The 24,691-nt window shown below is 37.2% G+C and overlaps 1 protein-coding gene across 1 annotated transcript in view; it reads right to left on the reverse strand.

Moving 5' to 3' along the window:
* Positions 1-24,691, reverse strand: part of galt (galactose-1-phosphate uridylyltransferase) — a 172,323-nt gene that overhangs the window by 124,354 nt on the left and 23,278 nt on the right. The window contains exon 6 of the mRNA XM_056466316.1: positions 23,892-23,948. Coding sequence (XP_056322291.1) covers positions 23,892-23,948 — 57 coding nt within the window. The remainder of the gene's footprint in view (positions 1-23,891; positions 23,949-24,691) is intronic.

Here is a 24,691-nt window from a genome sequence, read left to right on the forward strand (position 1 = left end):
GTAGTAGTAGTATCAGTAGTAGTAGTAGTTACAGTCACCAGCGATCTAGCTACTGCGGATCGCTGGAAAACTACACACATGCCACATATACGAACTACAACTTCCAGCATGGACCTCACACACACCAGTTTCTGTTTTACATTTTACATAAATTACACACACAGCCGGAGGATTGTGATGAACTGATTGCATGGACTTTATAAACAGCACAGACACACACACAACAGTGCTGAGTGTCACTGAAGGAGGCTTTCACGAAGGTGCGAATCCAAATGTAGATTTATTTACAATGATCGTAAATCAGGCAAGGGTCAACAACAGGAACGATCAGGTACATATAGTTAATCCAGAAGTTGTCATTGATAAACAGGCAAGTGTTCAAAACTGGAGAAAGGTAAGATATAGGAACAAGGCTAGGAGTAGAAAACATAAAACACAAGAATCAAAGAACATGGCTAGACAAGGAAATAGAAAAGGTTACGTAAAGTTACAGGTTTGTTTTAACTAACAAAACAAGCAAACAACCAACACTCAGCAATGTGTGTGAGCAAATGTATTGTATAAATAGTCTGTGTTGAGCAGCTTCAGCTGTGAGTGTTTGCAATTAGATGAGATTAGGAACCGGTGTGTGCGCGCGGTGCATGCTGTTATTTGTAGTCCATTGAGTGGAGGAGATGTAGTTCTCGAGCGATCCGCAGTAGCTATATTGCTGGTGATTGTAACACTGAGTCTTGTTTTACTGTTAGTGGACATTATGACGCATTTTCCTTGCCTTGCTTTGCTGAGTTCGACCTTTGCATTGTACCTTTGTTTATGTAGTTTGCTGCCTGGACCGATCTCTTTGCCTGTGACCCGACCACTCTTTTGCTTCACCCGAATGTACTAATTTATTCCTGTTATTGACCTTTGCCTGTCTTAACATCCTCTGTTTAATGAAAACTACAATTGGATCCTCAAAGTTGTTTGTGTCCAAATCCCACATGACAGTAGTAGTAGTAGTAGTAGTAGTAGTAGTAGTACCATAAAATTTAGCATTTAAAACTATGAAAGACATTTGTGTATAATAATGTATTAATGTGAGCATTTCATCATTGCAAACTCATCAACTGTTGTCAAGCTTTTTTTAATAAAACAAAACCATATGAAACAGTCAGAAATGATGCATTTTTCCCAGTGAAGTCGAGCTCAATAAAATAAATCTGTTATGATATGTGCCCTATAAACGCCAGAATGAATCAGAGTATTTTGCAAGATTGCCTCACGTCTGACTAATGTCACATCACTGGAGAAGCTTAAAGCTCACAGTCAATCAATGACAGGCTAATGCTAATTCTTGTGTACGTTTCCATAATCCATCATAATCCACGAGGGAGCAGTTGTTATAATCAAGAGACAAGTTTCTGTTTGCCTGCTGCCAAAAATCATTTAAGAAAGCAACGGTGAAAATGAGCTCCAACTAAATGATAAATTAGACTCTCTGTGAGAACATGTAAGTATTTCCACACTCTCTTTTAAATCACACACGTCCTGCTGAATTTAATCCCTACCTCTGAGAGCTTCACTGACCTCCGTTTTCTCACACACCGTTGATTTGGGTCTTAAAGTTGAGCTCTAAATGCACACTGGAGACTCCTCTGACCAGTCGGGTTTAAACACGATTCTGACTGAAGCCTTGTATTAAAAAACACAAATGACTGGATATCCTCGTTCTGATTCTGTTGAAGTGCTATTATAACTAGTGTAATGCTGGACAATTGATGCGTTGCTGACATCTAATATTTTATCATTCATTTTCTTTTCAGCTTACTCCCTTTATTAATCTGGGGTCGCCACAGCGGAATGAACCGGCAACTTATCCAGCATGTTTTATGCAGCGGATGCCCTTCCAGCTGCAACCCATCACTGGGAAACATTTATACACACTCATTCAAACACATACACTATGGACACGTGAACCACGTGAACACGGGGAGAACATGCAATCTCCATTAATGGAGTTCATTTAATAAAACTAGAAATTCAATAATAGCAAGTATAATTTCACAGGAGGAAATACTGACTCTCTTTTTATTATTAAGAGAAAACATAACATAACACTTTCAATTCCAAAGACTTTGATTCATACGCTTGCGAATGGGGCAGACCTAAAATGCAAGCTTATGCAACAAGTTTTGCATGTCGCTGAGTTCAAAATTTCAAGCTTATTGAACTCTGACCTGTGAAATTGTATCATGTGATTGCATGAGACCAATTAAAGATAAAAATGTGACTTTTCTGTACAGAAATTTTAAATATGGACCAATAGCTTGCTTCATCAATATCTAATCACATTGTTTTATCCCACCCCTTTTCACAGCACCGTACAACAGAATTTTGCAAGCACAAACTCTAGTGTGACAACGACTTTAAACATAACTTAACTCTGGTTTATAACACCTGAGTTCAACTTCTCTATAGCCACACCAAGGCCTGATTACTGCCACAGGTTCACAATGAAGAAATCACTCAAACAGGACCTGCCTGACAAAGTGAAGTTCATCAAAAGATCCTCAAAAGCTAGACATCATGCCAACATCCAAAGAAATTCAAAAACAAATAAAGATCTACAAGTCTAGAAACGGTCATAAAGCCATTTCTAAAGCTTTGCGAACCACAGTGAGAGCCATTATCTGCAAATCACAAAAACATGGAACAGTGGAGAACCTTCCCAGAAGTAGCTGGCCCACCAAAATTACCCCAAGAGCACAGCAACAACTCATCAAGGACGTCACTACTTTCCTCAGTTAAGGTGTGTTCATGACTCCACCATAAAAAAGAGACTAAATGAAAAGTCTTTGGAGCAGCCTGGTCAAAGTCCTGAATTGAATCCAATTAGGATGCTGTGGCATGACCTTAAAATGCAGTTCATGTTCAAACCCTCCACTGTGATTGAATTACCACACTTCTGCAAAGATGAGTGGGACAAAATTCCTTTACAGCAAAGTAACAGACTCAAAGCAAGTTATTGAAAATGCTTGATTGGAGTTATTGCTGCGAGGGTGGTCCAACCAGTTATTAGGTTAAGGGGCAAATACTTCACATGGGGCTATGCATTTTTGTATGGTGTTTTCCCTTAATAATAAAAACCTTCACTTCAAAACTGCATGATGAATTTCCTGGGCAGCCGGGGGAGCAGTTGGGGGTTGACATTAACATTGTACCCCAATGTCGTGTGACGTCGCATTTTGTTTGGAAATAAAAATCAGTTGATGTCAGAACCCAACGTCAGGCTGTTGTCAATGTCGGACTGATGTTGCATTTTGGTCACTTTCCAACGCAACCTAAAAACAACCAAATATCAATGTTTAATGATGTTACAGCTTGACGTTGCGTGGACGTTACCATTATGACATCTATAAGATTTTGTTTGCCATACCTGATAAATAAATGTCAGTATCTGACGTCAATACGACGTTGGTTTAAGATGTTGGCTCGACATTGGATTTTGGTCACTTTCCAACACAACCTAAAATTATCAAAATATCAACGTCATTTCACGTCGTTATTTGATGTGAAAATAGCATTGTCTTTAGACGCTGGTGACCTAAATCTACCCTAATATTAACGTCTTATAATGTTGTGTGTTTGCCAGGTTCACTCCCACCACTTACAATCTCTTCCAGTGCCAGGACTTGAACTTGCAACTAATAGATTACAAGTCTAACTCTTTAACCATTAGGCCACAGTTGCAAAAACATTTAAATAAATTCTAATGAGTTTAAATAAATTCATAAAATAACAGAAAGAATACTGGCAGCCCATTACCAATTTTATGTACCATAACTTACATGACCAAACCAGATAATACATTACATGGTTTCCGCTACATTTATTCTTCCATGGCGGGGCGCCACGCCAAAATTCATCCCGCCACGGCTACATTACAGCTTCTCATTCAAAACATTTTATTTTTTTAATAGTGGGTTATAATCGCACTAAAACGTATTAAAGGGTAATTGAATTATAACCGCGTTAACTTTTCTGTAACAGACCGTAGTAGTGCTGTGCGTCATTTGTTTAACCCTTTAAGGTTACGTGCTGACTGGCCGACTGACAGGTGCATGATGCGTGAAGCCAGCAATCATGACAAATAGCTGTACTTCAGGACGCTGTACTTCAGGACGCTCTGTAGGTCTATTGGAGACATTCATAAATATTCCTAGCAAATCTAATAAATGTTTGATACATAAACTCGTTACATAAACACACTAAATCGCACTTCAGCAGCGTTTATTTGAGAGCGCACAAGAAGATCTGCGTTCAGTGTTGCCAGATGATGCTGATTGTTTCCAGCCCAAAAGCTGTCGAGATCACAAGTGCGAGATCACAAGTGTTTTTACACTGTTCTAAGCATATGTATGCAAAGAGCGGGGGCTATGGCATCTCTTTGGGAGATCAAAACAGGTTTATTAGGGCAGACCGGGGCTGGCGGGCACGCCGTTGCAAAACCGCCCAAATTTACCTACCTGTCTATGTCACTTTTTACCTGCAAAAATAAATTCAAAACCGCCCAATCTGGCAACAGTGTCTGCGCTTGAGCAGCTCGTATTTGAAGGCGCGCAAGAAGCTTTGTGCACGAGCAGAGAAAATCGGCACACAAGCAAAGAGATTTGCTTGCTGTAGGCTATTACATAAATGCGATCTCGACTCATAATACTGCGCTCACGACATTTGTCATTGAAATAACGTCACAGGTAGTTAGTAGATCTGTGTAAAAAAAGACATGCCGCCACAGCTGGAAAAAAATCCTAGAGGAAACACTGCATTGCTTCAAACTACTACAAATATCAATAAAACTCCCTTTGTTTTATCAGGTAAACCATAAATGGTAACTTCACTAACATTGTTTACAATATATTTCCTTTTTTTAAGTCATATAAGCTCAAAAGTCTTGTAATAAACTTCAGTTGCACTCAGGGACTTTCCAATGTGTTTCAATGAGTGCCCTATAAGGGGTTTTTAAACTTGCATCATGTCAAAAGTTGTCGAAGCAGCAATCAAAATTCTAGGTGAATACACATGAAAAATCACAAGCTATGAGCAAATGTTAATTAACAGATTTGTCTTTTGCAGTGAAGTATTCAGAAAAGCATGCACCAATGAATCACCAACAGTAACAGCAGGGTCAACTCTTAAGCCCATGAGGACCTGAAATATCCCTGAGTGCAGAGAAGCCAAACAATGAGCAGAGAAATCAGTCAGGCTAACATTTCAGAACAGGCTAAAGTTCAATAAACACACACGTTTCCAGCCAACAGTGTTGAACTCATCAGAAAACAAAACAAAAAATGTGAAATTGACTTACACCAACATAACTGCTTCATTGAAGGGGCTGGACGATGCATTTTCACATTTATAATGCAGTAAAAATATCAAGGCCCTATTCAAAGTGCAGCGGACATCTGGAAGAGAGCAGCGCTTTGTTTGTGCATGTTTATTCTGCTTCTCTAAAATATCTGATTTCTGAAAATGAAAGACATTTAATCTTTTCTCGTGGGTCACGTCTCTAACCACCTCATCATATTCAGGGAAGCTCAGAAGTGGCCAGATTAAAAGCAGTTGAACAGAGCAGGGTGAAAGACGGGTGTTTACAGAATATGAAATCACTGCTGGATGCTTTTCAAAGATGTTTTTAAGTCATGTTTTGTGTGGCATTGTGGGAAACTGTGGAGAACATTCAAACCTGCTGTTCACTATTAATTAGGCAGTTAGGATTTGCTTGGTGCCAAACTGTGTCAATAATTAGGCATCATACATGAAATAGGAGCAGACAGAGCATGTGTAAACTGTTTGTTAGGTACACTTCCAAAAAATCACATTTGGAAAAAACTATTATGATCCTCACTGTTCTGTCAGTGCCATTGCAACACAAAATATACAAACTCGGGCTATATAAAAATCTAAATGAAACTGTATTTACGATTAATCAAAAACTGTGATTGTCATGCGCATCTTGTCAGGGAAGCACGGTTGTGTAATCAGTAGTAAATCTCCTCTGAAGGCCAGAGGGAGCTCTCACGCAGCAACTCCTAACACCCATGAAGAAGAAATACCGGATATCTCAATTATATAGCAATTTTTGAATAATAATGTAATAATAATCACATGACTATAGAAAAAAAACTAAAAAAGAGAAGTATTTCTTTCAAACATTCATCTGAAGTTATGAAGTGAGTTTAGAATACTGTAAAAACATGTTAATAAATTTTGATGTGCTTTCAGATTTACAGCAAACAAAGAGCTGAAATTCACTGAAAAACTACGCAAACAGTTGCCATTATTGGAGAATGATTAGCTTCGATTTCATAATCATGAAATCGACTAAAATTATGAGTGAGATTTTGTATCACTTGTCTGTGAACTACGACTGTGTTGTAAATGCGGTTTCATCTGAAAGCACTTGCTGGAGACATACTGCTGTTTACAGAACTGGCTTTACTGTCAATATGCACACTAAATTGCTTTCGATTAATTGTGCAGCCCTACTACTAACACAAATATACACAACCCAGGCTCATTGTGAAAACGTAGCCCTGCGGACGTTTCTGGGGACAGCGAATTACGTAGGCAGAGGTACGTATGGCTGCATTTCATTTCTTTAAATGAACGCTACGGGGCGGTGTGACGTCATTCCTTTTCGCGCTTACCAGCTGACCGCTTACCTCCGTATGGACGGCATTCCAGCTGCAAACAGTTTGTCCCGTTAGTGCGCCACGTCCGTTGGCGGATTTGAGATGCAAAGAGAAGTTGACAATGAAGACAGGGGTTCGAGTCCGGTGAAGAGTGGTTCCAGAAAGCAGGTAAGACAAAAATAGAATCCAAAATATAAAACAAACAAGTGAATAGCAGGGTGAGGATGTGGTAAAAAAAAAAGTCAGACGAAGGCTTTTTTTTTTTGGATTGCTTTTGAAACGTGTTGGTTGGGTTTAGGGAAGTGGGTGGGCGGGTCAATCAATAAAATTGGTTGGGTTTAGGGAAGGGGGAGGGTAGGTCAGCCGATCTGCTCAGTAAGAAAGTCTGTCCAAAAGTGAGTCGACAGCGGCCTCTGGTGGATTTAACAGCAGGCGCGAATGGCACTCGCGAGGGAAATTTGAGATCTCGAAAAGCGTACACGGCGACCTCTGGCGTATTCGCGAAAACAAAAACTACAGAAAAACGTGCCGCCGGGACGTATGTCGCGGTCTCCAGAAACGTCCGTGGAGCTACGTTTTCAGAATGAGCCTGGGTTGAATATACACTTTATTGACTCCTATGAACTGAAGCTTCCAGTGAATCGTAACAAAATAGTATAATTATTGTGTCATTTAGGGCGAGATTTTTTAACTAGGGCTGTTTAAATCTTACCATTCACAACCAAGTGACAATTCCCAACCTAAAAATCCCTCAGATATTGGAGTTCAATACCATGGTGCGCAGTATGGCTATTGACCAACACCTCCCTGTAAGTTTACACACTGCATAGACTATAAGCCTACAGCTCTGGTGTGTAATGAATTGCATGTTTTAAATGACAGCGAGACATGCTACATTTAGTTTTATTGTAAAATATACATTATAACCCAGTACACAGTAAAATAATATTTTTTGAATGGAATGTCTATTGGCAGCGTATAGCTGTTAAGCTACAATACAAACTAGCCACCCTTTGTTTTTGTTTTTTTCGTGTCCGTATATTTTTTATCAAATGAATAATGCAATGAATTGTTTATTTTGGTTTTCATTTTATTAGAATTAATATAATTATTAGGCTACACAACGTCTACATAACATTGGCTCTGTTTGCATTTTTACAGATATCCTGCAGTTAGACTTTTTGGCTCAAAGACATTTATGCCTGTTAATTTCAGTGCTGTATTTTGACAGATTTCAAAAGATAAAGCCTCAGTTTTGTGACTTTATTGTGTGGCTTCTACGTATCAATGTCTGTATGACAGCGAGAGAGAGATGCGGTTAAACCTCAGATTCGATGTGTGGCCGCACGTCACAGTTACTTTACTGCGATGTCTTAATTTTAATATCTAAATTAACTTTTCATTCGATTAAAAGCCGAAATATTGCCAGTGATAAAAGACGCACACTCAAAGGGTACACTCTTGTAGGCCTATTTATTATTGATTACTGCGGTTGCCGTAACCATTACTTTGTTTCTCTGCAGTTGGCTTGTCAGTGGCGCGGCATCGCTAAATCACTTTTGTTTTAATAAAAAATAAGATTATTTATTATTAAACATTGTGAGATGATGGTCGCATGATTTTTAAAATGAGAGTATGCTTTGCGTATTTACGGCTATTGATCTTATATATCTTATATATATATTGACCCACCCATGGTTAAACATCAAGTAGCCTACTTTTTGATTACCTGACCCGCGGATTAACGGCAGGACTCGTGAATATGAAAGAATCGCGAAACAGGGTTTTATACGTCCCCAATATGCAATGCCAAGAGAGTGACTCCATAAGGTAACCTACACTGTACACACTTTGTGTAATGTGTCAAGTCGTGGACGCATGTCAGCGCAAGGGTATCTCATCCTTTAAATGTCCATGCTTAATCGTTAATAGATAAGGTCTGGATTAGCAGGGTTACGAACAATGTGTGTATATTTTTGGATTGGAACAGCCTTCTGTTAAAGATTTTTGTGTTCATCCTTGCTACAGGCAAAAAAAAAAAAAAAAAACGAACAATGTAGTATATACAATATGAAGTATCGGTATTAATACTCGGTCTCAGCAAGTCCACAAATTAAAATACTCGTATCGGTTTGTAAAAAAGTGGTATCGGTGCATCCCTAATGAATTCGAACAATTTAGCCACTAAACTGACAAAGCAGAAAAATAGTTACTTGCAAGATCAGGCTGGTTGACAATATAAAATCTATTATAAAGTGAAGGCTAAACAACATATTTAACATTGTACAACTTTTCAAGCACCAATCCAAATGTGTCAGCTTCAAAGATGTTTTGCTTGCTTGTCGTTATACTATCATGTTTTATGGTTTTACTGTACAAATGTTATACAATCATTTCGGAATATAAATCTCAGGATGTTTCAAAGGGGAAAATAAACAAGTTACATTACTTAAAAACAATTATACCAGATTAGTCAAAGACATTTTAACCTGATATTTGCATAAAATGCAGTTGTGCTCACCTTTGCCTGATTGTTAATATTAACTAGGTGCTCTATCAAAGAGAACAACCATTCTTTTTAACAATCCAATGCATTTTGTGCTTCACAAAGTACACACATAGAATTATATTCTCCTCATGTTTCATCAAGCCCCACTGCAAATAAAAGCCTACTGGTCATTTTGTGTTTGAAAATCGCTGTCAGCATGAACATATCTTAAGTAGGCTGTTTAGGTACAGCAAGTCAACAGGTTCTCCCGCCTGAGGTGATGACTGCTCAAAAAAACCTTCTCCGTATCATCGTTTTCATAATTGCTTTCACTGCGTTCACATGAAGACCTTTAGTTATGCGTACTTAATGACAGCACTTTTCCCTCAGAGCTCCGTACGCAACCTTTGAGGCTAGGAAAGTTCACACAGGTAAGCACTTTGCTCAGAGAGCTATTGAAAATGAGGCCGCTGTGCTTATGCATTAAACATCAAGTTCAAGCAGATAGGCGAAAAAGAAAAACGCTCATCTAATCGAGTCCATTTTCCCAAGAATTCCAATTAAATCTCTCAAATGAAAGAAAATGCGGGTTGGCGGTGAAATCATAAAGCCTATCTTTGGCTCTTAAGATAATATCATACAGCCTCTGGGAATTGACATGGCTTTAAACAAGTCAAATATGATTGTTCGGCAGCACGTGCAGCTCCTCATCATTCCTGCTGCTGATTTGAATGTCAACAATGATGAGGGAATGGGGTCAGAAATGACGGATGGAGAAAGCATCGAAGGAGGGAGAATGAATCATGCAGTCTTTGAGCACCCATCCAGCAACACTAGAGGCTATGTACAGTATATGAACTGCTGCAAAATAAATGCTGGTGCTTTTAAAAACAAAAAATGCAGACAGGGTTATGACAAAATATAGATTATGAGCAAAGCTGTGGTTGCCATCTATATCCTTTTCATTTACTTGCTTTATCAATCACTTATAATAAGCCATATAACATGGATGTATTCGTTTTATGGTATTTGTGCGTCATACTGAGCACTTCTTGGAAAGAAATTTAGAGACTAACAAAATCAAAAAGGAGAGTCAGGACGAAACACATTTGAACATGTTAACTCTTTACAGAGCACTCATTAAAATACTCACTCAAAAAACACTGGAGTGTTACTGAGGGTTACAACAAGATATTAGAACTGCTATAAACTTAAAATGTAATTACACTGTAATCAATGTTAATGAGTTACCGTACATGATTCTTCACTTGATAAAATATTAATACCAAACAGGATCGTCTTATTCTATTAACTTGACACCAAAGCTACAAATGTCTACAAAAACTCGAACGAGAGTTAGTTGACAGTTACTTGTATAGTCAGCAGTATGTCTAAAGAGGAACAACAAAATTATCGTAATTATTAAAATATGTAATGGATAATCAATGAATCACCCAGCTCTGAAGGAGTTTAAATGCAAGATGCAGAGTGGCAGAACAACATTTGACCAAATTTGAATCAGTTATGACCAGTGTTGGGGATAAAGCAACGAATTTCATTAAAAAAAATCACATAGAATCACACTCAATGTGAGAATGAGCTCCCCACGGGAACAGACAGAAACCAAGATGGCAGAGCCTCATATTTCTGTTGGAAGTATTCTCATTATTCTCAGTGCATGGAAGAAAACAGGACAGTCTTAATGGACAGTGATTTTACTGAACTAATAAGCAAACACATTGCATTCAACTTTTATTAATCTGTATATGTATAGCATTATGAAATTCTCAAAAGGTACCATTATTCAATTTTGTTGTTGTTGTTGTTGTTAATAGATCAAATGAAGGTGCAGGGTAAACAGTGTGTCATTAAACAAAGAGCTCCACTATTAAAAAACAAGAAAAATGCCCATCAAGTTCTGAAAGAGATCAAGCCTACAGTAGGTATCAAGGTAGGTATGAGAAAAGTAACTCAAAAGTAACTGAATAAATTAATTTCTATAAAAAGAAACTAAGTAATGCTTTGTTACTTTTTTGCAGTGTAACTCAATATTGAAATATATATTATATCACAGAGTTACTGCCACTGAGTTGCACTCTCAGAAATAAAGGTGCAAAATCTTTCACTGGGGTGGGACCTTTTCAAAAGATTGTACCATACATGTGGACATTTAGAGTTCACTTTTGTACCTTTAAGGTACAAATTCACCACTTTGATTTTGGAAAAAGGTTTGGGAAAACAGTTGATGTCTCTGTCAGACACAATTCAAGAAAAACATGTTCTCTCAAGTCATTATCTGTGGTCAGATAAGATGTTGAAAGGTGTTCTCATTAGTCCTCTTTCTAAAAGACAACTAACTATTAATCTTTAAGAATTTTAGTAAACTGATTAGTCACATATATATATATATATATATATATATATATATATATATATATATATTTTACAAAGTTAATGTCACTGAGTTAAACTCTCAGAAATAAAGGTACAAAATCTGTCACTGGGGTAGGACCTTTTCAAAAGGTTGTACCATGCAGGTGGACATTTAAAGTTTACTTTTGAACCTTTAAGGTACTGTGGGGTACACATTTGTACTTTTAAGGAATTAATTTGTACCTTTATGGATCTGTTAGAAACAACAATGTACCTTTTGAAAAGGCTCCCACCATGGGCTTATTTTGTGCCTTTATTTCAGATTTTTTGAACTTTTTTGTTGTTTTAAAACCTGTTTAACACATCTGTTTTTAATCATTTTATTCTTTGTTGTTTTATTTTCTTATACTTGAATCTTTTATTCCTGGTTATGTAAAGCACTTTAAATTACCATTGTGTATAAAATGTGCTATTTAAATAAACCTGCCTTGCCTACTGTTTGAGGGTAGGACATTTATTTGGAACTGTGATCAAAACTGACTGGAATTTGTACATTAAACAATTTTAAAAATGCCTTCCCTGGCTCTTAATCTTTATTGTGCATTGTTGCTGTCACACTATGATTCTTATTATTATTTTTATTGTTATTTTGCTGTTTTAGAATGTGTGTTATGGTTTTGTTCAGCGCTTTGGTCAGTGCCAAACTAAAGTTAAATGTGCTTTATAAATAAACCTTATTTAATTACTTACTTACTCACTCACTCACTCACTCAACAGACCATGGAATAATTGCATTTAATTAACATTACCCTTTAACTTTACCCCAACCATAATCTCAAACTCTATAACCCCTAATCTAACCCTAACCATGTCCTTAATGTATAATGACCACTTATAAAAACACTTGCAAACAAAGCTAGAACAGATCATATCTGCATCATAGATCAACACTGTGATGTTTTGTTACTGTATGAACATGTTGTTGAATGTCAAGAATGATGGATCAAAAAAGGGGGATGGAGGAAGCATCAAAGGAGGGAGAACTAATTGTGCAGTCTTCACACACTCGTCCAGCAGCCTTTAACGGCACGTTTTGAACCACTGAAAAAATAAAACACCAGTTCTCTATCATTCTCTAAAACAAATGTTCCTCAACTGGTGTGTTGCAAACCAAAAGTAGATCACAAAACCATTTTGAATGGGTCACAGAGCCCAAAATGTTCCACTTTGATTTTGGAAAAATGTGTGGGAAAACAGTTGATGTCTCTGTCAGACACAGTTCAAGAAAAACTTGTTCTCTTAAGTCAGTATCTGTGGTCAGAGAAGATGTTCATTAGTGCTTGTTCTAAAATTCAGATAACTATTAATCTTCAAAAAAAATGTAAATTGATTAGTCACATATTTATAGATTTACATATCATGTACAGGATAAATCCCACTGTCCATAACGGACCGGCTATTAATGGCTAGTTTGTGTGGTAACAGTACATTAACCAAGACACACAAATGCTCCCCATTCATTGACATCAAACAGCAACTTTATATCACCACTCAATCTGTTAAAGAGAAAGTTCACCTAAAATTTTTAATTATGTCGACATTTTACTCACCATTAAATTGTCACAAACCTGTTTGAGTTTCTTACTTTTATTGAACACAAAATGTTGCAAACCTGTAACCACACTGTAAAAAAGTATTTTGCCAATTAGTTATCACAACTTAACATTTTAAGTTAACTTATCTAAATTTAATGTGTTGACATAACTTATATATCATTGTTTTACTTGGCTGAACTTATTAGACTAAAAAAAAAAGTCAGCTGAACTATATATATATATATATATATATATATTAGTTACTACAAATATGTGCAAGGGAAAACAAATGCTTTTTTAATAAATCCACTTTAAAATTTTATTTGTATGTGTTTTGTAATAATATATCATACATATTTAATTATTCATTTATATTTATTGTAATACTTTTACTTAAATTTATATTTGTATACTTTTAGTTTACGTCAAACGATAAACATTTTCTGCAGATTTAGAAATTTGGACGGGTTTGGGATCAGTTTGGATGTTTAAGTTCTGTAAAATACTTAACATAAACCTAGTGTGTTGTACCAACTCATTTTGTTTGTTTGTTTGTTGGTTTGTTTTTAGGTGTGTGTGTGCGTGGGGGGGGGGGGGGGGGGGCATTTGGCCTTGGCCTGTTTGGCCTGAAAACATTCGAGTGTTACATTGTCCGGCATTTTCTCATTGTTGTGGTGTGTGTTTGTGCGAGGTTCTTCTCAGATACCTGCTTCTTTGGTCAAATGTTTATTTACAGACTTCAAAAACATGTTTTAGTATTAAATGAACAATGATCCATTAGTGGAACCATTAGTCATCCTGGTTAATTTAAAGTAAGTAACGTCAAGTATGGGGGAACTATTTACAATAAGTTCACTTAAACCATGTCCATTACACTTTAATTATAAAGTCCTATCGATTTTAACCTGAGTTAAGACAACTTAAGTGAACACTATTTAAGTGAAGTAAACTTAAAATTTAAGGCAGCACGAACACTTACGTTTATGTTGAAACAACACATTTTTTTAACAGTGCATTGACAATGGAAGTCAATGGTAACAAGTATCTAACATTCTTCAAAATATCTTGTATTTAACAGAAAAAGAAATTTATAATGGTCTGGACCATTTGAAGGTGTGAGTAAATAAAAATTTGGGGGTAAACTATCCCTTCAGCTTAAAAAGTGCAAAGTGTAGAAACTGAAGAGATGAAGACACCACTGCAATCATTTGCTCTTAGAGGGATAGTTCAAAACAAACAAGTTCTATCCTGGACCTGGCCGAATCCTGAACAACTACTGCGATGGTCATGGAAGAGTGGAGAACATGAGACTGTTTCCTATGACGCTCCAGAGACAGACGAGTCTTCGCTGAGGCCAGCTTCCAGCCTCCGCCACTGAGACTGCAGCTCTGCACAAGACGTTTGGCCAGCGGAGAAATTAAAATGGTCGTGCCCAACTGAGCCTGGTTTCTCTCAAGGTTTTTTTTCTTCACTTCCGCCTTTAGTGAAGTTTTTTTTCCCTCTCCGCTGTCGCCACTGGCTTGCATGGTTCAGGATCTGTAGAGCTGCGCATCGTTGGATTTGCTCTTCAATATTTGGACTCTCAGTAGTGATTATTAAACCACACTGAACTGAGCTAAACTGAACTGAACTTAAACACTACAAACTGAACTACACTGTTCCTATTTACTGTGACCTTTTATGTGAAGCTGCTTTGACACAATCTACATTGTAAAAGTGCTATACAAATAAAGGTGAATTGAATTGAAAAAGTTCGGAACAAGTAAATGGTGAGTAAATGATGACAGAGTTTTCAGTTATGGGTGAACTGTTGGTTTAAAGTAGGTTACTTCTTCATTTTTGATGCTAAAGATACCCAGATATTCATACATCTTTCAAATCTTTAAGAATCTACATTTGTTTGTTTTCACTCAATAACAACAAAACATTGTGCTTTTGTAAAATAATAAAAGCTAAGAGGGTGTGCTTCTGGCATAGATCTTTGAGAAGAAATAAAAGAAACTCTGTCTCTACCTGGCTTTAGAGACATAAAAACACAAGCAAAATTTCGAATGAGTATAAAAATCATTATGTCTATGGGAAGTCACCACAAAGTATTTGTGTGATTGTGTGTGTCATATCAGGACATAAATGTGTACATTCACATGATGACACAAGAATTACAAGGAGATTGTAAAATTATGAGGACAATGCTGATTTCAAAAGGCTTATAAATCATACAGCATGAGTCCCCCCCCCCCCCCCAAACCCCCTCAGAATGTAAAACTGCACAATTCCTGTAATAGGTAGTGGTGATATGTATTGGTAGGGCAACAGAAAGTACAGTTTGTACAGTACACACAAAAACAGAAAGTAAAAGCTATGTAATGTCCCCACTATTCACAAAAACAAAACCTGGAGTGTGTGAGAGATGTATAGAGAGAAAGAGAGAGAGAGATGTGTGCCAAACATCTTTATGAATTACATTAACCTTGAATTGTAGCTTAATAGCCATAGGAATATCTAGGATCCATAGCCAAACCAGTTGAGAACCATGAAGGAACATGTCTGACAGTCAGTAAATATGCTAGCAGTGACAATATCAGTGATGTTAAAAAGAATTGTGGCGCTATGATTTCCAGACCTGACCTGCAGGCGATGCATTCTGAACGCTACAGTTCTCCAGAGTTTTCATATGTCTACTCTTAACAGATGCCTCAGATGATTGACGTTTCCTGACGTGCGCTTATACTATTTATTTCATGCTAGTGTCGATGCCCGTGGAGAGTGGCAGATTGACTTGCCGTTTGGAAAGGCATCAGTCGGAGCTCCAAGAGAATGTCAATCACACGTTTCACTACTGACCGGCAATCTCTCACTGTGCCATTTTCTCTGCTATCGGCCTAGCAGTGTATGCAAATTTATAGATAAGCCGACATTATACACAACGTTAGTTTATGTTGGGATTAACTGGGGATATTGTCACAAGTCAGTGATTTTGGGACGTGGAGCAGAATCACAAAAAGAGAAGACTGCTCACTTTCACACTTCTTAAAGCATTATTCCAGTTTAGAGATTCTGTTGACTTATAAATAACTTTGCAACTGCATGTCAAGTATATAAGACACACTACAGACATGTAGTGTGACTTATTTCCTTCAAAACACATCTGACTGACTAAAAGGCTTGGTTTACACCTGTTATTAAGATGCAGTTTCATCAATTTCATCACGTTCATAATAGTAAACACAGTAGAAAAAGGGTTTAACAATTTTTGAGCTTGTTCAACATCTCCAAATGTTGTCATGAATGCATTTGATTTGATTGTTTTTTATGCTGTAGATTCCCTTGTGGTCAGATGTGTTCCAACAAGCATAAAAAAACACCTACTCATTGATTAGTTACCTAAAAAATGCATAGTGTGTGTTGTGAGAAACAGCACCATATATTCATATATTTGCTCTGTTTTACCAAAGCACAGATATGATCACAGTTGCCATTCACATTCTTTTAATTTACTTGCTTTTTCACTAGCCCGGTTTCCATCCTAATGTAAAGCGAATCTATTTAAAGTTTGCCAAAAAAAATTAAAAGCAAAAAATGTTGCATCTGACCAGTGAATCCAGCTCCTGTAATCTATCTAATCAAACAGGGAATTTAGTAATCGCAGTTAGTGTAGTTAAAAAATAAAATTCAATAAAAAGTATTGTGCAACTCAGTGAATCCAGCTCGTGTAATCTATCTAATCAAACAGAGAATTTAGCGGTCAATGTCAGTGTAGTGAAAAAAAAATTTAATGAAATAAAAACAAGCACGCATCTGACCAGTGAATCCAGCTCGTGTAATCTATCTTATCAAATGAAATCTAGTAATCGTAGTCAGTGTAGTGAAAAAATAAAATAAAAACAATAACTGTATGCATCTGACCAGTGAATCCAGCTTGTGTAATCTGTCTAATCAAACAGGGAATTTAGCAGTCGCTGTCAGTGTAGTGAAAAAAAAATAAATAAATGAAATAAAAATAATCATGCATCTGACCAGTATATCTAGCTTGTGTCATCTATTTAATCAAACACGGAATTTAGTAATCGCTGTCTGTGTAGTCAAAAAATCAAATAAAATAAAAACAATTATGCATATGACCAGTGAATCCAGCTCGTGTAATCCATCTAATCAAACAGGGAATTTAGTAAACGCAGTCAGTGTGTAACGCTTGTGGATTGACGATGATGAACACCGTAATAGTGGATCTAAATGCAGCATTTATTTAGCAGTATAGTCATACAGGCAAAGATCATAGCAAGTGCAAAACAGTACAAAAAGGGTTATCCAAAATCATAGGCAAGCAGGTAAAGGGGTCAGGCTATGCGGCTAAAGATCAATACACGGAAGAACAAAGGCAAGGCTTGGAACATGGAAGACTAGACAGGAAAATAATCAAACAAGAAAACATTACAATATAGCAGGGCTAAGTCCCGAGATGTCTTTGCGTGTAGCTTAAATAGTGTGTGTAATCAGTCCTTGACAATCCTCCGGTGGTGTGTGTGCAATCAGTCAGGATCAGGAACATGTGTGTGAGCGGAGTGCATGTATGGAGTTGTAGAAAAAAATAAAAAGGTGGATCTGTAGTCCATTAGCGATCGTGCATGTTTTCCTGCGATCTATGTTTAGATCGCTGGTGATCGTGACACAGTGTAGTGAAAAAATAAAATAAAATAAAGCAATTGTTCATCTGACCAACAACATACTTTCCCAAGCATGTTCCAAGGAGGAAACACAAAGATGCAGTATATAGTTTATATTTCAATTTGCTAGTCTGATTTGCATATTTTCCAAGTAATAATCTTTGAAAAGAGAGCGTACCATTAAATAAAGCTTCTACACAATTTTGCTTGTTGCTTTAAATTATGCAAGCGCTTTACATTTCAGTGGATTATATCAGTAGCTGTGTCTAATCAAAGATGTGAATTAGACTTATACAACATAAGCATAATTCCTGGATGTGTTTTTTTTATTTTTTTTAGCTAGTTATTTAACCTATGCCTTGCACTTTTCCAACTCTTCACCATCCACTCTGAATGGTTTTGAAAGATTTACTAGTTACCTTGCTCATATTTTTACAAAATTTGCTCTCTAATGTATTTTTATTGCAGTTTAGTTTAACAGTCTTTAGAGTGACAGTTGTGGGACCTTCTTAGTGCACTCTGACATATTTTTTGCAATTTTGAATGCAGTCATGGTGCATGAAGTTAGGTGACTTTTATGATAAAATTTCCAAAGATGGGGAAAACAAAGCATATACAATATGGAATATGCATGTATACATGGATTTAATTTATATTTAAAAAGTAAACAAATCTTTTCTACACATATGCAACATTTCTGCAGTGTTTTGAGTATGTAAAAAAAAAAGTCAATCAAATAGAAAACATGCTTTTGTAAAATTTATTTTCTAAAACCAAATGTAATTTTAGACAGCAAATAAATGGAAGGAAGAACTACACAATTTTACATTCTGGCTTTTGAACTTTGCAGTGATAAAACAATATAGCCTCTGTAACACATAAACGAACGAACGAACGAACAAACGAACGAATAAAATTATAATAATAATAATACAATTGTGTTTATTTCATTATTATATTTTCATTATTATTTTTTAACCTAGTCAAACATGACATTTTAGAAATCATTCCTCATTCATTCATTTTCCTTAAGCTTAGTCTCTATTTCAGAGGCCACCACAGAGGAATGAACTGCCAACTATTCCAGTATGTGTTTTACACAGCAGCAGCCCTTCCAGCCACAACCCAGTATTGAAAAACATCTGTACACACTCATTCACACGCAGACAGACTACAGACAATTTAGTTTATTTAATCCACCTATACCACATGTCTTTGGACTGTGGGGAAACCGAAGCACCCAGAGGAAACCCATGCGAACATGGGGAGAACATGCAAACTCCACACAGAAATGCCAACTGGCCAAGCTGGGACTCGAACCAGCGACCTTCTTGGTGTGAGCCAACAGTGCTAACCACAGAGCCACCGTGTCGCCTGTTAGAAATATGTAACGTAAAAAAAAATCCTGCAATTCAGAATTTAATAAATTCTTAATTCAATAAATCAACCATTAAAGCATGGTGATAACTATTAGTTAATTAATTACCCTATTCAACAGAAGTGTCTTGCCTTTTAAATAGGCTGAAAACAAGGTGTAAAACGACCTCTGCAATAAAACATTTTACAAAATTCACAAAACAGCACCACGATAATCATTTCGGGAGACAGATAAGTCTCTGTTTCCCTGAGCTGATGTTTTGTGTTTGCTCAGGGGTGGGTGGTTATGGATGATATGAGAAAGCGTGGGACAGACAGAGAGAAAAAGACACAGATCAACACAGACAGCCAGCATTCATGCGTTCGTTCGTTCCCTCTCCGCAAACACTCTCATCCAGGAGAAGGTGGGCAGCCGGATCCACGCAGCTTATCCATCTCTCCCAGGGCATGCTGGGTAAAGCAGAGCTCCGACAGAGACCTAAGCCACACAGAGCTGCGGTCTCTCCATGGGGCCACACGCGCACAGGAAAGGGGATTTATTGACTCATATTTAGCGGCGTCCATTGATAAAATCATATGAGAAAGTTAAGAGCGGCTTACGGCAGATTGTATCTGGGCTGCGCTGTGAAAGCTGGGAGGTTGATTTTGTGGTCGAGGTCGATGATTGATGTCACGTCCTGTGCTGTCATATACTGATGCATGAGTGAGGTGTGAGCTGAGGAAAGAAGTGGTGGTGCTAAAGGGGCGATTAAGATTTAAGCCAAATGAATGGTCATACTTTACTATAAGGGTTCATTAATTGATGTGTTTATTAACATTAATTAATTATGAGGAAAAATTGTACAGCATTTAATAATCATAGTTCAACATTTACTAATGCTTTATTAACATCCAAATTCATGCTTGTTAACATTAGTTAACGCACAGTTAGTTAACATGAACTAACAATGAACAACTATTTCATTAACTAACATGAACAAATGCTGTTATAATGTATTGTTCAATGTTTGCTCATGTTATAGCAAATGCATTAACTAATACAACCATATTGTAAAGTGTTACCAAATTAATAAATATTGAAAACAGTGGTAATTTCTTATGTTAAAATATTTTGGTCTATATCAATTCATTGTGAAAAGATTATTAAGGTTCAAGCTTTGAATTTGTGATTATTTTTATTTTATTTTATTTTTGTCCCATTTTAGATGTGTGCTGTAGCATTTTTGTTTTAAATCCTTATTTACAGTGTTTCCAAGAGTTTCGTAACCACAGGGATGTCGGGTGACAATGGAGTGAGGATTCACATCCAGCTTTATTCGGAAACATCAGATGGTAATGGCAATGGTCAAACAAAAGAGAAAACGGATACATAAAGTGAAATCCAGAAGCGTAGGTCACAGGCAAATGGTCGGTACAGGTGGCAGACATGGTAAACAAGGGAACAAGACAAGGGTCAAAGGCAGAAAGCCTAAACTAGGAGAACACTTCATAATGTTACAGGGTTTAACCAACAAGACTCAGCAATGTGTGTGTCAATGTGAGCGGTCTATATAATCCATGTAATAAGTCTTAGATCAGCTCCCAGCTGTGTGTGTGTGTGTGTGTAATCAACTGTGATTCCGGAACAGGTGTGTGTGTGAGGTGGATGATGGGATATGTCGTTCATAAAAGGCCCATTTCCACTGAGTGGTCAGTACGGTACGGTTCGGTAAGCTTGGCCGTTTTCACTGTCAAAAGGTACCTAAAAGCGAACCGTACTGTACCATTTTTTGGGTACCGTTTTCAAAGGGTACCTAGCACAACAAAAGGATACCAAAAGGCAGAGCTAGACATGCAGCTGAATGCTATTGGTTTACAGACAAACATCACTAGCACATGTACAAGCCAGGAGAATGAAAACAAAGAAAGTTCCATTTTTAAATACACAGCCTAGACATTACATAATAATACTATATACATAAAATAACGAGCCATCCACCAGAGCTCAAACAAACCTTGTTGCCGTCTTCATAAACAGCCATATAGCCAAGAAGATAAACCTGTTGTTGTTTAGGAGGCCGTCTAAAGCGCAAGCAGTTTCACTTTTTCCAGAGACCTCTCGATTGGTTGCCGCACGTCTACATGTGAAATAACTTCTTGAGCTCATAATAATAACATGCACGTGATTATTGAAGTGCTTCTGACATTCGATCCTTTCAGGAATGGACAAATGCGAGAGTGAAGTGTGAAAAAACATCGTAAATGATTCTTTCACCAGCCTAAACCATAAACAAACTGACATGTTTAATTATTATCGTCACCTTTTGGACTATTATGAACTCGGTATGACGAAATAATTTCCTAAAAGAGGTTACATGTGCTGGTGAAGATTAAAGATACAGATGAGAGGTTTGAATTAACTGTGGGCTATTTGTTGCGTGTTGTTTTTAAGGACTAAATGCATGCTGTGTGTAATTTTTATGTAATTGGTAACATATCGGAGACTGTAAGGGTCTGTATGTGTTCATATATGTTGCGTTTATTCCTTTATTTTATATAATCACATCTGCAGTTATAATCAAATCATGTTCATAGAAATGTTAGTAATAAACATTTAAACAAGCATTTATGTGTATAAAGCATCTGTTTTGTGAGAAGAGCTTCTGAAATGACGTGAACAACCTGTACAGCTTTACTTTGACGTTTCCTTGAGTGAGAATGACGTCGACTGAAACGTACCATTGGTACCCTTTTTGGCAGTGGAAACTCAAGCCTGATAATGGTGACCCGTACCGACCCGTACCGTAACGTACTGTACCACTCAGTGAAAATGCGCCAGAAGTGAAGAATTATAGTACGGGTGAAGGTGCATGCTTACCAGGGATCTGCAAGCCTGGATCACTGGTAATCATGACAACTTTAATGAGTTCTATAGATATTTTTTTTATTTAAATCTTAGTTTTTATTATAGCATTAATATTTTAGGGGTTTTATATTTAATTAATTAATTCATTTTCTTTTTCGGCTTAGTCCCTTTATTAATCAGGGGTCACCACAGCGGAATGAACCGCCAACTTATCCAGCATGTTTTACGCAGAGGATGCCCATCCAGCCACAACCCAACACTGGGAAACAGCCATACACTCTTGCATTCACACACATACACTACGGCCAATTTAGCTTATTCAATTCACCCGGAGAGAACCCATTTTATTATTTATTGATTCGATTATCTGCTATTATATGTAATGTAAAGAAACAGACCCCTCTCTCTCTCCTCTGTCTCTCTCTGTAAAAAAAAAAAGCTGGGTTCCACACAATTGATTTGTGTTGGCACAACATGAAGAAACTAAGTTAATTTATTAGTTTTTATACATTTAAGTGTATTAAACATAAAACAATTTAGTTGCCTCCCCCCAAAAAAAACTTAAGAATTGCACTGGTTTGTCTCATTTTAAATAAGTAGTTTGAACAAGCAGAAAATGTCATTGAGTGCTCTCTTTCTTTCTCGCTCTCTCTTTCCGTTTCTACACATTTTCTTGTTTAATCTAAGCGGACGGTTTCAAATGCTATTCTTTTACTATATAATTAACATATTTAAAAATCTTTAAGTAAAAATAATAAAGGGACTAAGCTTAAAAGAAAATGAATGAATTAATGAATGAATGAATGAATGAATGAATGAATGTAAGTAAAAATAATATGTATTTATACTCTTTTTCAAATGTAAAAAAATATATAAAAATCGATGTCGGCTTGAGCTGGCAATAGTGGCTATTGTCAAACCAAATAAAACACTTGCACTGAACTGCATTTCTTTCAACTTCTGAACAAGTTTACTTTGTCCAGCCAAATAAACTATTTCAATCACAACCTAACAAGTTAGTACACTGTGCACTATTTTGGCATCAAAGCTTACATTTGATGAGGCAATAAATCTATGGCCTGTACATTAAACCTACATTCTTCAGGTGTGGTTTATTACAAAGACAGCATTATAGGGCAAATCTGAGTGGTTTGTGACAGCTTCATAAAAAAAAAGGCATTTCATGTTAAAGGATCTGAAAATCCTCCACTGCCCCCTAGTGGAGCACAAGAAAACTTAATGAATTCAGTGAGATTGAGCTCAGTGTGAGTCAACCCAGTGAATCTGGCTTGCTGTGCTGTCACGGCACGACAGTGACAGACTTCCAGCGCTCAGAAGAAACGAGGCTAAGACAGACAGTCTGAAAAAGTAAAACGAGAGGAAACAGACGTTCCTCGCCGCTCCGAGTCAGAGCAGAAACATGAAGACGTCAATAAAGCACATCATCTACACAGAACGGCATCACACTGATAAAAGCAGTGCCGTTTTCTGCCCCACTGCCATCCCAGCGACCTCCGTTTTAAAAAGAAATCCCAGAATCCCCATAAGACAAGCCTGCTCAACTTAAGGACTGAATAATTTTCTAGTAAAAAGACGGTTTTGGTGACGTATTTTCCTGGAATATCTCAGCAGTTCCCTAATTGGAGGCTTTTTAAGCTCCTGCTTGCATTAGCCTTGTCTCGTCAGCAGTCTCTCCACTGAGGTGACAGTGAAAAACCTATTTCAGCCTAAAAAAAGAGCCTTTCAGATGGTCGAAGACTGTAGCGGATAGGTCTTAATCCACAGAATAGCATTCCCTCTGCCTCTGTGAGCCGACAGGGGCAAACGCTAATTGGAAGGAGGAGGGCAAATCAGTGAAGTAAGAAGGTGACGGCGTACCTGACAATGAGGATGAGGGTTTGAACAGCCCATCATGGCTCCTTTATTCTCAAAGATCTGAAACACAAAAGAGAAAAAAGACATTACTGTCAAATAACCCAGACATAACAAGCCACAGCAACTATATACAAGCATACAGAAACAACCCAAAACACACACAGGTGCAGACAAAACATGCACTCTGTTATTGAGACATGAAGAGATCAGAGCACATGTTGCTGTTTTAAAGGAAACATCCTGTCGAGGGGAGTTTTAAGACTTCCTGGCACCTCCCTCAAGGGCGATATAAAAGGATTTAAGCAGGATCTGCCCTTGACTACTCTACTTGATAAATATTGACTCAGTTAAAGTCGCCGCACTTCAGGGTCTGTAAATCGCAAAGATGAGGCCAGACACATCCTCTGATGTGTTTAACAGAGAGGAGATAACCACCGCTGTTAACCGAGAAACTCTAGTGGGACGAGCTGCAAGACAAGCAGAAATGTCCCAGTAGGCTGAACTATGCTGTTGCCTAAAATAATGAGATATCTTTTATTGCAAGTCCTGTTTTTGACAATGAATTATAAGAGTCAATTCTTAAACTGACCTAAACATGACAGTAATGTTTCATAGTTGAGGTGATATAAGTAAGAAAACTTTGAAAAAGTTGATGCAATAGATTTGATTATATGATTAAAATACACCAATGGCAATAATTTCTCACATGTAGAGCAACACAGTCAGACAGTCATACTGTGGCCCAATCCCAATTCTACCCCTTTAGTCCTTCCCCTTACCCTTACCTCTACCCCTCGTTTTGT

This window comes from Danio aesculapii, chromosome 10 (assembly GCF_903798145.1).
Source record: "Danio aesculapii chromosome 10, fDanAes4.1, whole genome shotgun sequence".
NCBI classification, from domain to species: domain Eukaryota; kingdom Metazoa; phylum Chordata; class Actinopteri; order Cypriniformes; family Danionidae; genus Danio; species Danio aesculapii.